This window comes from Engystomops pustulosus, chromosome 4 (genome assembly GCF_040894005.1).
Source record: "Engystomops pustulosus chromosome 4, aEngPut4.maternal, whole genome shotgun sequence".
Lineage (NCBI taxonomy): Eukaryota > Metazoa > Chordata > Amphibia > Anura > Leptodactylidae > Engystomops > Engystomops pustulosus.
Window position 1 is genome coordinate 228,176,514 of NC_092414.1, and position 16,112 is coordinate 228,192,625.

General features: G+C 42.3%; 1 protein-coding gene across 1 annotated transcript in view; it reads right to left on the bottom strand.

Moving 5' to 3' along the window:
• ACAP1 (ArfGAP with coiled-coil, ankyrin repeat and PH domains 1) overlaps positions 1 to 15,396 on the bottom strand; it is a 203,771-nt gene extending 188,375 nt beyond the window's left edge. Inside the window, exons 1-3 of the mRNA XM_072150122.1 lie at positions 15,281 to 15,396; positions 10,096 to 10,149; positions 9,941 to 9,999 (exon numbers count right to left, since the gene is read on the bottom strand). Of these exons, the coding sequence (XP_072006223.1) occupies positions 9,941 to 9,999; positions 10,096 to 10,149; positions 15,281 to 15,376 (209 nt within the window). The 5' untranslated portion in view covers positions 15,377 to 15,396. The remainder of the gene's footprint in view (positions 1 to 9,940; positions 10,000 to 10,095; positions 10,150 to 15,280) is intronic.
• Positions 15,397 to 16,112: the final 716 nt, after the last annotated feature.

Genomic DNA, 16,112 nt, shown 5'->3' on the forward strand with positions numbered 1-16,112 from the left:
GTGTATATGTATATATGTGTGTATATGTATGTGTATATATATGTGTATATATGTGTATATGTGTGTATATGTGTATATATATGTGTATATATGTGTGTATGTGTGTATATGTATGTGTATATGTGTGTATATATGTGTGTATATGTATGTGTATATGTGTGTATATATGTGTGTATGTGTATATGTGTGTATATGTATTTGTATATGTGTATGTGTATATGTATGTGTATATGTGTGTATATATGTGTGTATATGTATATGTGTCTATATGTATTTGTATATGTGTATATGTGTGTATATATGTGTGTATATGTATATGTATGTATATATGTGTGTATGTGTATATGTGTGTATATATGTGTGTATGTGTATATGTATGTGTATATGTGTGTATATATGTGTGTATATATGTGTGTATATGTATGTGTATATGTATGTATATATGTGTGTATGTGTATATGTGTGTATATATGTGTGTATGTGTATAAGTATGTGTATATGTGTGTATATATGTGTGTATATATGTGTGTATTTGTATATATGTGTGTATATGTATGTGTATATGTGTGTATATATGTGTGTGTATATGTATGTGTATATGTGTGTATATAAGTGTGTATATGTATATGTGTGTATATGTATTTGTGTGTATATGTATTTGTATATGTGTATATGTATGTGTATATGTGTGTATATATGTGTATATGTGTGTATATATGTGTGTATGTGTGTATATGTATGTGTATATGTGTATATATGTGTGTATATGTATGTGTATATGTGTGTATATATGTGTGTATATGTATGTGTATATGTATATGTGTGTATATGTATTTGTATATGTGTATATGTATGTGTATATGTATATATGTGTGTATATATGTGTGTATATGTATGTGTATATATGTGTATATATGTGTATATGTGTGTATATGTGTGTATATATATGTGTATATATGTGTATGTGTGTATATGTATGTGTATATGTGTGAATATATGTGTGTATATGTATGTGTATATGTGTGTATATATGTGTGTATATGTATATGTGTGTATATGTATTTGTATATGTGTATGTGTATATGTATATGTGTGTATATATGTGTGTATATGTATATGTGTCTATATGTATTTGTATATGTGTATATGTATGTGTATATGTGTGTATATATGTGTGTATATGTATGTATATATGTGTGTATGTGTATATGTGTGTATATATGTGTGTATGTGTATATGTATGTGTATATGTGTGTATATATGTGTGTATATATGTGTGTATATGTATGTGTATATGTATGTATATATGTGTGTATATATATGTGTGTATATGTATGTATATGTGTGTGTATATATGTGTGTATATATGTATGTGTATATGTGTGTATGTGTATATGTGTGTATATGTATGTGTATATGTGTGTATGTGTATATGTATATGTGTATATATGTGTTTATGTGTATATGTATGTGTATATATATGTGTTTATGTGTATATGTATGTGTATATGTGTGTATATATGTGTGTATATATGAATGTATATATGTGTGTATATATGTATATATGTGTGTATATATGTATGTATATATGTGTGTATGTATGTGTGTATATATGTATGTATATGTATGTATGTGTGTATGTATGTATGTGTATATATGTATGTATATATGTGTGTATATATGTGTGTATATATGTATGTATATGTATGTATGTGTGTGTATGTGTGTATGTGTATATATATATATGTATATATGTGTGTATATATGTGTGTGTATATATGTGTGTATATGTGTGTGTATATGTATATATGTATGTATATATGTATGTATATATATGTGTGTATATGTATGTATATGTGTGTGTATATATGTGTGTATATATGTATGTATATGTATGTATGTATGTGTATATATGTATGTATATATGTATGTATATGTGTGTGTATATGTGTGTGTATATATGTGTGTATATATGTATGTATATGTATGTATGTGTGTATGTGTATATATGTATGTATATATGTGTGTATATATGTGTGTATATATGTATGTATATATGTATGTATATATGTATGTATATGTGTGTATATATGTGTGTGTATGTGTGTATATATATGTATGTATATATGTGTGTATATGTGTGTATATATGTATGTATATATGTGTGTATATATGTGTGTATATATGTATGTATATGTGTGTGCATATATGTGTGTATATATGTATGTATATATGTGTGTATATATGTATGTATATGTGTGTGTATATATGTGTGTATATATGTATGTATATATGTATGTATATGTATGTATGTGTGTGTATGTGTGTATGTGTATATATGTATGTATATATGTGTGTATATATGTGTGTATATATGTATGTATATATGTATGTATATATGTATGTATATGTGTGTATATATGTGTATATATATGTATGTATATATGTGTGTATATGTGTGTATATATGTATGTATATATGTGTGTATATGTGTGTATATATGTGTGTATATATGTATGTATATGTGTGTGTATATATGTGTGTATATATGTATGTATATATGTATATGTGTGTATATATATGTGTGTATATATGTGTGTATATATGTATGTATATGTATGTATGTGTGTGTATGTGTATATATGTGTGTATATATGTATGTGTATATGTGTGTATATATGTGTGTATATATGTGTGTATATATGTGTGTATATATGTATGTGTATATGTGTGTATATATGTGTGTATATATGTATGTGTATATGTGTGTATATATGTGTGTATATATCTATGTGTATATGTGTGTATATATGTGTGTATATATGTATGTATATATGTATATATATGTGTGTATATATGTGTGTATATATGTGTGTATATATGTGTGTATATATGTATGTATATGTGTGTATATATGTGTGTATATATGTATGTGTATATATGTGTGTATATATGTGTATATATGTATGTATATATGTATGTATATATGTGTGTATATATGTATGTATATATGTGTGTATATATGTGTGTATATATGTATGTATATATGTGTGTATGTGTATATATGTGTGTATATATGTATGTATATATGTGTGTATGTGTATATATGTGTGTATATATGTGTGTATATATGTGTGTATATATGTAGGTATATATGTGTGTATATATGTAGGTATATATGTAGGTATATATGTATGTATATATGTGTGTATATATGTGTGTATATATGTGTGTATATATGTGTGTATATATGTGTGTATATATGTATGTATATATGTGTGTATATATGTATGTATATATGTGTGTATATATGTATGTATATATGTGTGTATATATGTGTGTATATATGTAGGTATATATGTGTGTATGTATGTATGTATATATGTGTGTATATATGTGTGTATATATGTGTGTATATAAGTGTGTATATATGTGTGTATATATGTGTGTATATATGTGTGTATATATGTATGTATATATGTAGGTATATATGTGTGTATATATGTATGTGTATATGTGTGTATATATGTGTGTATATATGTATGTATATATGTGTGTATATATATGTATGTATATATGTGTGTATATATGTGTGTATATATGTATGTATATATGTGTGTATATATGTATGTGTGTATGTGTGTATATATGTGTGTATATATGTATGTATATATGTGTGTATATATGTGTGTATATATGTGTGTATATATGTGTGTATATATGTGTGTATATATGTGTGTATATATGTGTGTATATATGTGTGTATATATGTGTGTATATATGTGTGTATATGTGTGTATATATGTGTGTATATATGTGTGTATGTGTATATATGTGTGTATATATGTGTGTATATATGTGTGTATATATGTGTGTATATATGTATGTATATATATATGTATGTATATATATATGTATGTATATATGTATGTATATATGTGTGTATATATGTGTGTATATATGTGTGTATATATGTGTGTATATATGTATGTATATATGTGTGTATATATGTGTGTATATATGTATGTATATATGTATGTATATATGTGTGTATATATGTGTGTATATATGTGTGTATATATGTATGTATATATGTGTGTATATATGTATGTATATATGTGTGTATATATGTGTGTATATATGTATGTATATATGTATGTATATATGTGTGTATATATGTATGTATATATGTATGTATATATGTGTGTATATATGTATGTATATATGTGTGTATATATGTGTGTATATATGTATGTATATATGTATGTATATATGTGTGTATATATGTGTGTATATATGTGTGTATATATGTATGTATATATGTGTGTATATATGTGTGTATATATGTGTGTATATATGTGTGTATATATGTATGTATATATGTGTGTATGTATATATGTATGTGTATATATGTATGTATATATGTGTGTGTATATATGTGAATCTTCTTTGAAAGAATATGTCGTAATCATGAAATAGAGCGATTTGCTTTTTAACACTTATTTATGTTATAAGTCCATTAGGGGCCGGTGTTTCTAAATTAAAAATCCATCGGCTTTCAGGCCGCGACATTTGGTGGATAAAATCTCCTCCTCTCTAATTCTTTTTAATTTCTTCTAAACCAAATGCTATTGAAGCAGTAAATGTATTCTGATGCTTCACTTTATCCGGGATGATGGAGACAATTCTTATTCTCCTGCACATCAGCGACTATCGCCTTGTATTGTGGAGGCCACTAAGTCCCAAAGTTCTGGCTCTTCATCATAAATGGCATTTCCATGGCCTCACTTTCCCGTCTATATTTGCTGCTGTCCTGCAGGGGTTAATTCTGCCTTCTTCTGGATCTGGATTTTTAGTAGTAATTCACTTCTAGGAATATTAGCTATTTCTGTTCTCACTTTGGGTATCAGGCGCTGTATACAGTTATACCGGGCGGCTCCGCATTATTGCTGACTTGTAGAGCCTCATCTATTGACCAATCTCTTGGATGCAGAAACCTCTTTGGACCAATTCGGTGAATAACAGGAATTGGGACAGGGTACAATTACCATGGGGTAGAGCCTCCTCTCCTCTAGGTGTAGAGGATGCCCCCTGTCTATGGTGATGGTAGAACCTCCTCTCCTCTAGGTGTAGAGGATGTCCCCTGTCTATGGTGATGGTAGAACCTCCTCTCCTCTAGGTGTAGAGGATGCCCCCTGTCTATGGTGATGGTAGAACCTCCTCTCCTCTAGGTGTAGAGGATGCCCCCTGTCTATGGTGATGGTAGAACCTCCTCTCCTCTAGGTGTAGATGATGCCTCCTGTCTATGGTGATGGTAGAACCTCCTCTCCTCTAGGTGTAGGGGATGCCCCCTGTCTATGGTGATAGTAGATCCTCCTCTCCTCTAGGTGTAGAGGATGCCCCTGTCTATGGTGATGGTAGAACCTCCTCTCCTCTAGGTGTAGAGGATGTCCCTGTCTATGGTGATGGTAGAACCTCCTCTCCTCTAGGTGTAGAGGATGCCCCCTGTGTATGGTGATGGTAGAACCTCCTCTCCTCTAGGTGTAGAGGATGCCTCCTGTCTATGGTGATGGTAGAACCTCCTCTCCTCTAGGTGTAGAGGATGCCCCCTGTCTATGGTGATAGTAGATCCTCCTCTCCTCTAGGTGTAGAGGATGCCCCCTGTCTATGGTGATGGTAGAACCTCCTCTCCTCTAGGTGTAGAGGATGCCCCCTGTCTATGGTGATAGTAGATCCTCCTCTCCTCTAGGTGTAGAGGATGCCCCCTGTCTATGGTGATAGTAGATCCTCCTCTCCTCTAGGTATAGAGGATGCCCCCTGTCTATGGTGATAGTAGATCCTCCTCTCATCTAGGTGTAGAGGATGCCCCCTGTCTATGGTGATAGTAGATCCTCCTCTCATCTAGGTATAGAGGATGTCCCCTGTCTATGGTGATAGTAGATCCTCCTCTCCTCTAGGTGTAGAGAATGCCCCCTGTCTATGGTGATGGTAGACCCTCCTCTCCTCTAGGTGTAGAGGATGCCCCCTGTCTATGGTGATGGTAGAACCTCCTCTCCTCTAGGTGTAGAGGATGTCCCCTGTCTATGGTGATGGTAGAACCTCCTCTCCTCTAGGTGTAGAGGATGCCCCCTGTCTATGGTGATGGTCTAACCTCCTCTCCTCTAGGTGTAGAGGATGCCTCCTGTCTATGGTGATGGTAGAACCTCCTCTCCTCTAGGTGTAGAGGATGCCCCCTGTCTATGGTGATGGTAGAACCTCCTCTCCTCTAGGTGTAGAGGATGCCCCCTGTCTAAGGTGATGGTAGAACCTCCTCTCCTCTAGGTGTAGAGGATGCCTCCTGTCTATGGTGATGGTAGAACCTCCTCTCCTCTAGGTGTAGAGGATGCCCCCTGTCTATGGTGATGGTAGAACCTCCTCTCCTCTAGGTGTAGAGGATGCCCCCTGTCTATGGTGATGGTAGAACCTCCTCTCCTCTAGGTGTAGAGGATGCCTCCTGTCTATGGTGATGGTAGAACCTCCTCTCCTCTAGGTGTAGATGATGCCCCCTGTCTATGGTGATGGTAGAACCTCCTCTCCTCTAGGTGTAGAGGATGCCTCCTGTCTATGGTGATGGTAGATCCTCCTCTCCTCTAGGTGTAGAGGATGCCCCCTGTCTATGGTGATGGAAGAACCTCCTCTCCTCTAGGTGTAGAGGATGCCTCCTGTCTATGGTGATGGTAGATCCTCCTCTCCTCTAGGTGTAGAGGATGCCCCCTGTCTATGGTGATGGTAGAACCTCCTCTCCTCTAGGTGTAGAGGATGTCCCCTGTCTATGGTGATGGTAGAATCTCCTCTCCTCTAGGTGTAGAGGATGCCCCCTGTCTATGGTGATGGTAGAACCTCCTCTTCTCTAGGTGTAGAGGATGCCTCCTGTCTATGGTGGTGGTAGAACCTCCTCTCCTCTAGGTGTAGAGGATGCCCCCTGTCTATGGTGATGGTAGAACCTCCTCTCCTCTAGGTGTAGAGGATGCCCCCTGTCTATGGTGATGGTAGAACCTCCTCTTCTCTAGGTGTAGAGGATGCCCCCTGTCTATGGTGATGGTAGAACCTCCTCTCCTCTAGGTGTAGAGGATGCCCCCTGTCTATGGTGATAGTAGAACCTCCTTCTCCTCTAGGTGTAGAGGATGCCCCCTGTCTATGGTGATGGTAGAACCTCCTCTCCTCTAGGTGTAGGGGATGCCCCCTGTCTATGGTGATGGTAGAACCTCCTCTCCTCTAGGTGTAGAGGATGCCTCCTGTCTATGGCGATGGTATAACCTCCTCTCCTCTAGGTGTAGAGGATGCCCCCTGTCTATAGTGATGATGGAACCTCCTCTCTTCTAGCTGTAGAGGATGCCCCCTGTCTATGGTGATGGTAGAACCTCCTCTCCTCTAGGTGTAGAGGATGCCCCCTGTCTATGGTAATGGTAGATCCTCCTCTCCTCTAGGTGTAGAGGATGTCCCCTGTCTATGGTGATGGTAGAACCTCCTCTCCTGTAGGTGTAGAGGATGGCCCCTGTCTATGGTGATGGTAGAGCCTCCTCTCCTCTAGGTGTAGAGGATGTCCCCCTGTCTATGGTGATGGTAGATCCTCCTCTCCTCTAGGTGTAGAGGATGCCCCATATCTATGGTGATGGTAGAACCTCCTCTCCTCTAGGTGTAGAGGATGCCCCCTGTCTATGGTAATAGTAGAACCTCCTCTCCTCTAGGTGTAGAGGATGTCCCCTGTCTATGGTGATGGTAGAATCTCCTCTCCTCTAGGTGTAGAGGATGCCCCCTGTCTATGGTGATGGTAGAACCTCCTCTCCTCTAGGTGTAGAGGATGCCCCTGTCTATGGTGATGGTAGAACCTCCTCTCCTTTAGGAGTAGAGGATGCCCCGTGTCTATGGTGATGGTAAACCTCCTCTCCTCTAGGTGTAGAGGATGCCCCCTGTCTATGGTGATGGTAGAACCTCCTCTCCTCTAGGTGTAGAGGATGCCCCCTGTCTATGGTGATGATAGAACCTCATATCCTCTAGATGCAGAGGATGCCTCCTGTCTATGGTGATGGTAGAACCTCCTCTCCTCTAGGTGTAGAGGATGTCCCCGTCTATGGTGAGGGTAGAACCTCATCTCCTCTAGGTGTAGAGGATGCCCCCTGTCTATGGTGATGGTAGAACCTCCTCTCCTCTAGGTGTAGAGGATGCCCCTGTCTATGGTGAGGGTAGAACCTCATCTCCTCTAGGTGTAGAGGATGCCCCTGTCTATGGTGAGGGTAGAACCTCCTCTCCTCTAGGTGTAGAAGATGCCCCCTGTCTATGGTGATGGTAGAACCTCCTCTCCTCTAGGTGTAGAGGATGCCCCCTGTCTATGGTGATAGTAGAACCTCCTCTCCTCTAGGTGTAGAGGATGCCCCCTGTCTATGGTGATAGTAGAACCTCCTCTCCTCTAGGTGTAGAGGATGCCCCCTGTCTATGGTGATGGTAGAACCTCCTCTCCTCTAGGTGTAGAGGATGCCTCCTGTCTATGGTGATAGTAGAACCTCCTCTCCTCTAGGTGTAGAGGATGCCCCCTTTCTATGGTGATGGTAGAACCTCCTCTCCTCTAGGTGTAGAGGATGCCCCCTGTCTATGGTGATAGTAGAACCTCCTCTCCTCTAGGTGTAGAGGATGCCCCCTGTCTATGGTGATGATAGAACCTTCTCTCCTCTAGGTGTAGAGAATGTCCCCTGTCTATGGTGATGGTAGAACCTTCTCTCCTCTAGGTGTAGAGGATGCCCCCTGTCTATGGTGATGGTAGAACCTCCTCTCCTCTAGGTGTAGAGGATGCCCCCTGTCTATGGTGATGGCAGAATCTCCGCTAGGTATAGAGGATGCCCCTGTCTATGGTGATGGTAGAACCTCCTCTCCTCTAGGTGTAGAGAATGACTCCTGTCTATGGTGATGGTAGAACCTCCTCTCCTCTAGGTGTAGAGGATGCCCCCTGTCTATGGTGATGGTAGATCCTCCTCTCCTCTAGGTGTAGAGGATGCCCCCTGTCTATGGTGATGGTAGAACCTCCTCTCCTCTAGGTGTAGAGAATGCCTCCTGTCTATGGTGATGGTAGAACCTCCTCTCCTCTAGGTGTAGAGGATGCCCCCTGTCTATGGTGATGGTAGAACCTCCTCTCCTCTAGGTGTAGAGGATGCCCCCTGTCTATGGTGATGATAGAACCTTCTCTCCTCTAGGTGTAGAGGATGTCCCTGTCTATGGTGATGATAGAACCTTCTCTCCTCTAGGTGTAGAGGATGTCCCTGTCTATGGTGATGGTAGAACCTCCTCTCCTCTAGGTGTAGAGGATGCCCCCTGTCTATGGTGATGATAGAACCTTCTCTCCTCTAGGTGTAGAGGATGTCCCTGTCTATGGTGATGGTAGAACCTCCTCTCCTCTAGGTGTAGAGGATGCCTCCTGTCTATGGTGATGGTAGAACCTCCTCTCCTCTAGGTGTAGAGGATGTCCCCTCTCTATGGTGATGGTAGAACCTCCTCTCCTCTAGGTGTAGAGGATGCCTCCTGTCTATGGTGATGGTAGAACCTCCTCTCCTCTAGGTGTAGAGGATGCCCCCTGTCTATGGTGATGATAGAACCTTCTCTCCTCTAGGTGTAGAGGATGTCCCTGTCTATGGTGATGGTAGAACCTCCTCTTCTCTAGGTGTAGATGGTAGAACATCCTCTCCTGTAATAATAACAATGGGTAGCTTATAGTTAACATTTGCCTGCTAGACGTGATGCTGTACAGCTTGTGCCATCACTGTATATTTTTCTTCCTATCAGTACCTAATCCATAATATCTCAGTAGACATATAGGTCCTTCTCCCCTTCGTGTAGCCTCCTCCCATCACAAGGCGCCCACCTTGGTAAAGCTTGAGAAATGTCAGGTATGAGGGCGCTGAAGGAAACTTACTCTTTGAGCAGATGCTGTAGTTTCTGTTTGAAGCTTTGCTGGATGGAGTCCAGGAGATCCTGCAGGAATGGAGAGTAATATAGAGAGCAATCGGGAGAGGAAAGCAAAGTACGAGGAGAGATAGAGAAGACAAGAGAGGAAGTGTGCTGTCTCACCACGTGATTGTCTATGATTCTGATCAGTCCATCAGAAAACGTCTCCAGACATTCCTGTTACAAGAGACATCAGAGAAAAGGGTCATTAAAAAACCACTGGTCTTCACTTCATCAACACCTGTGACCAAGCACCATGGTCCTCACATCACCACCTGCATAAGCATCATGGTCCTCACATCACCACCTGCCATGTACATCATGGTCCTCACATCACCACCTGCCATGTACATCATGGTCCTCACATCACCACCTGCCATGTACATCATGGTCCTCACATCACCACCTGCCATGTGCATCATGGTCCTCACATCACCACCTGCCATGTACATCATGGTCCTCACATCACCACCTGCCATAAGCACCATGGTCCTCACATCATCACCTGCCATGTACATCATGGTCCTCACATCACCACCTGCCATGTGCACCATGGTCCTCACATCACCTCCTGCCATGTACATCATGGTCCTCACATCACCTCCTGCCATAAGCATCATGGTCCTCACATCACCTCCTGCCATGTACATCATGGTCCTCACATCACCTCCTGCCATGTGCACCATGGTCCTCACATCACCTCCTGCCATGTGCATCATGGTCCTCACATCACCTCCTGCCATAAGCATCATGGTCCTCACATCACCTCCTGCCATAATCATCATGGTCCTCACATCACCACCTGCCATGTGCATCATGGTCCTCACATCACCTCCTGCCATAAGCATCATGGTCCTCACATCACCACCTGCCATGTGCATCATGGTCCTCAAATCACCACCTGCCATATACATTATGGTGCTCACATCACCTCCTGCCATGTGCATCATGGTCCTCACATCACCACCTGTCATGTGCATCATGGACTTCACATCATCACCTGCCATGTGCATCATGGACCTCACATCACCACCTGCCATAAGCATCATGGTCCTCATAACACCACCTGCCATGTGCATCATGGTGCTCACATCACCACCTGCCATGTGCATCATGGACCTCACATCACCACCTGCATAAGCATCATGGTCCTCACATCACCACCTGCCATGTACATCATGGTCCTCACATCACCACCTGCCATGTGCATCATGGTCCTCACATCACCACCTGCCATGTGCATCATGGTCCTCACATCACCTCCTGCCATAAGCATCATGGTCCTCACATCACCTCCTGCCATAAGCATTATGGTCCTCACATCACCTCCTGCCATGTTCATCATGGTCCTCACATCACCACCTGCCATGTGCACCATGGTCGTCACATCACCACCTGCCATGTACATCATGGTCCTCACATCACCTCCTGCCATGTACATAGTGGTCCTCACATCACCACCTGCCATGTGCATCATGGTCCTCACATCACCTCCTGCCATGTGCATCATGGTCCTCACATCACCACCTGCCATGTACATCATGGTCCTCACATGACCACCTGCCATGTGCATCATGGTCCTCACATCACCTCCTGCCATGTTCATCATGGTCCTCACATCACCACCTGCCATGTGCACCATGGTCGTCACATCACCACCTGCCATAAGCATCATGGTCCTCACATCACCTCCTGCCATGTTCATCATGGTCCTCACATCACCTCCTGCCATGTTCATCATGGTCCTCACATCACCACCTGCCATGTGCACCATGGTCCTCACATCACCTCTTTCCATGTACATCATGGTCCTCACATCACCACCTGTCATGTGCATCATGGTCCTCACATCACTACCTGCCATGTGCATCATGGTCCTCACATCACCACCTGCCATGTACATCATGGTCCTCACATCACCTCCTGCCATGTGCATCATGGTCCTCACATCACCACCTGCCATGTGCATCATGGTCCTCACATCACCTCCTGCCATGTGCATCATGGTCCTCACATCACCTCCTGCCATGTACATCATGGTCCTCACATCACCACCTGTCATGTGCATCATGGTCCTCACATCACCACCTGCCATGTACATCATGGTCCTCACATCACCACCTGCCATGTACATCATGGTCCTCACATCACCACCTGCCATGTACATCATGGACCTCACATCATCACCTGCCATGTGCATCATGGTCCTCACATCACCACCTGCCATGTACATCATGGTCCTCACATCACCACCTGCCATGTGCATCATGGTCCTCACATCACCACCTGCCATGTGCATCATGGTCCTCACATCACCACCTGCCATAATCATCATGGTCCTCACATCACCACCTGCCATGTGCATCATGGTCCTCACATCACCTCCTGCCATGTTCATCATGGTCCTCACATCACCACCTGCCATGTGCACCATGGTCCTCACATCACCACCTGCCATGTGCATCATGGTCCTCACATCACCACCTGCCATAATCATCATGGTCCTCACATCACCACCTGCCATGTGCATCATGGTCCTCACATCAACTCCTGCCATGTTCATCATGGTCCTCACATCACCACCTGCCATGTGCACCATGGTCCTCACATCACCACCTGCCATGTTCATCATGGTCCTCACATCATCACCTGCCATAAGCATCATGGTCCTCACATCACCTCCTGCCATGTGCACCATGGTCCTCACATCACCACCTGCCATGTGCACCATGGTCCTCACATCACCTCCTGCCATGTGCACCATGGTCCTCACATCACCTCCTGCCATGTACATCATGGTCCTCACATCACCACCTGCCATGTGCACCATGGTCCTCACATCACCTCCTGCCATGTACATCATGGTCCTCACATCACCTCCTGCCATGTGCACCATGGTCCTCACATCACCTCCTGCCATGTACATCATGGTCCTCACATCACCTCCTGCCATAAGCATCATGGTCCTCACATCACCTCCTGCCATAATCATCATGGTCCTCACATCACCACCTGCCATGTGCATCATGGTCCTCACAACACCTCCTTCCATATAGTAGGGCTGTCTGTAGTATTATTATAGTAGGAGCAGTCTGTAGTATTATTATAGTAGGAGCAGTAAGTGGTATTATTATAGTAGGGGCAGTCTGTAGAATTATAGTAGGGGCAGTCTGTAGTATTATTATAGTAGGAGCAGTCTGTGGTATTATTATAGTAGGGGCAGTCTGTGGTATTATTATAGTAGGAGCAGTCTGTGGTATTATTATAGTAGGAGCAGTCTGTGGTATTATTATAGTAGGAGCAGTCTGTGGTATTATTATAGTAGGAGCAGTCTGTGGTATTATTATAGTAGGAGCAGTCTGTAATATTATTATAGTAGGAGCAGTCTGTGGTATTATTATAGTAGGGGCAGTCTGTGGTATTATTATAGTAGGGGCAGTCTGTAGTATTATTATAGTAGGGGCAGTCTGTGGTATTATTATAGCAGGGGCAGTCTGTAGTATTATTATAGTAGGGGCAGTCTGTAGTATTATTATAGTAGGAGCAGTCTGTAATATTATTATAGTAGGAGCAGTCTGTGGTATTATTATAGTAGGGGCAGTCTGTAGTATTATTATAGTAGGGGCAGTCTGTGGTATTATTATAGTAGGGGCAGTCTGTAGTATTATTATAGTAGGGGCAGTCTGTAGTATTATTATAGTAGGGGCAGTTTGTAGTATTATTATAGTAGAGGAAGTCTGTAGTATTATTATAGTAGGAGCAGTCTGTGGTATTATTATAGTAGGGGCAGTCTGTGGTATTATTATAGTAGGAGCAGTCTGTAGTATTATTATAGTAGGGGCAGTCTGTAGTATTTTAGAAGGAGCAGTCTGTAGTATTATTATAGTAGGAGCAGTCTGTAGTATTATTATAGTAGGAGCAGTCTGTAGTATTATTATAGTAGGGGCACTCTGTAGTATTATTATAGTAGGAGCAGTCTGTAGTATTATTATAGTAGGGGCACTCTGTAGTATTATTATAGTAGGGGCACTCTGTAGTATTATTATAGTAGGGGCAGTCTGTGGTATTATTATAGTAGGGGCAGTCTGTGGTATTATTATAGTAGGGGCAGTCTGTGGTATTATTATAGTAGGGGCAGTCTGTAGTATTATTATAGTAGGGGCAGTCTGTAGTATTATTATAGTAGGAGCAGTCTGTGGTATTATTATAGTAGGGGCAGTCTGTACTATTATTATAGTAGGAGCAGTCTGTAGTATTATTATAGTAGGAGCAGTCTGTAGTATTATTATAGTAGGGGCAGTCTGTAGTATTATAGTAGGGGCAGTCTGTAGTATTATAGTAGGGGCAGTCTGTAGTATTTTAGAAGGAGCAGTCTGTAGTATTATTATAGTAGGAGCAGTCTGTAGTATTATTATAGTAGGAGCAGTCTGCAGTATTATTATAGTAGGAGCAGTCTGTAGTATTATTATAGTAGGGGCAGTCTGTAGTATTATTATAGTAGGGGCAGTCTGTAGTATTATTATAGTAGGAGCAGTCTGTATTATTATTATAGTAGGAGCAATCTGTAGTATTATTATAGTAGGAGCAGTCTGTATTATTATCATAGTAGGGGCAGTCTGTGGTATTATTATAGTCGAAGCAGTTTGTAGTATTATTATAGTCGGGGCAGTCTGTGGTATTATTATAGTAGGGGCAGTCTGTAGTATTATTATAGTAGGGGCAGTCTGTAGTATTATTATAGTAGGGGCAGTCTGTAGTGTTATTATAGTCGAGGCAGTCTGTGGTATTATTATAGTAGGGGCAGTCTGTAGTATTATTATAGTAGGGGCAGTCTGTAGTATTATTATAGTAGAAGCATCTGTAGTATTATTATAGTTGGGGCAGTCTGTGGTATTATTATAGTAGGGGCAGTCTGTAGTATTATTATAGTAGGGGCAGTCTGTGGTATTATTATAGTAGGAGCAGTCTGTAGTATTATTATAGTAGGAGCAGTCTGTAGTATTATTATAGTAGGGGCAGTCTGTAGTATTATTATAGTAGGGGCAGTCTGTAGTATTATTATAGCGGGGGCAGTCTGTAGTATTATTATAGCGGGGGCAGTCTGTAGTATTATTATAGTAGGGGCAGTCTGTAGTATTATTATAGTAGGAGCAGTCTGTAGTATTATTATAGTAGGAGCAGTCTGTAGTATTATTATAGTAGGGGCAGTCTGTAGTATTATTATAGTAGGAGCAGTCAGGACCACCACACATCTCCTCCCCTACCAGAAGACCTACCTACTGGCCTGTGACAAATAGGGGGTACTTACCTTTAAGCTACTGTCTTCCTGTGAGTGGAGGGACAATTCCCGTAGGGCTCCGACAAACTGTCTATTGGAGGAGCAGAAGTGGCGGCCGGCGTCCATGGTGTGTGCACAGAGCTTCACCAGCTGCCGAGAGAGGAGAATGGAGTGTCAGCTCCTGGGCCTAGTCCTACAAACACAATGTACTTGTCCCATCAACCAAACTCCATTCCCTCCTATGTGTAATTGTGGATTCTTCTCCAGGAGATGTGTAAGAAGTGGTGGGAACTCATCTGCTCTATCGTAGGGATCGCGGTGCCAGGGGGTCCGGCCTCTCCCCCCCCCCAACAATGACTGGCAGCAAAGAGGAGATAATAAAGTGGACCCAGGGTCGGACTGGACCATCGGTGGCCCAGCCCCCTAACCCCTCCGCCCCGCCGCCTAGCCCCTCCAACCCGTTGCCTAGCCCCTCCGCCCCAACCGCCTAGCCCCTCCGCCCCGCCGCCTAGCCCCTCCGCCCCAACCGCCTAGCCCCTCCGCCCCAACCGCCTAGCCCCTCCGCCCCAACCGCCTAGCCCCTCCGCCCCAACCGCCTAGCCCCACCGCCCCAACCGCCTAGCCCCACCGCCCCAACCGCCTAGCCCCTCCGCCCCAACCGCCTAGCCCCTCAGCCCCGCCACCTAGCTCCTCTGCCTAGCCCCGCCGCCCCAACCACCTAGCCCCGCCGCCCCAACCACCTAGTCCCACCGCCTAGCCCTTCCGCCCCGCCCGTCTAGTCCCTCTGCCCCGCCCGTCTAGTCCCTCCGCCCCGCCCGTCTAGTCCCTCCGCCCCGCCCCTCAAGTCAATAATGCAATACTG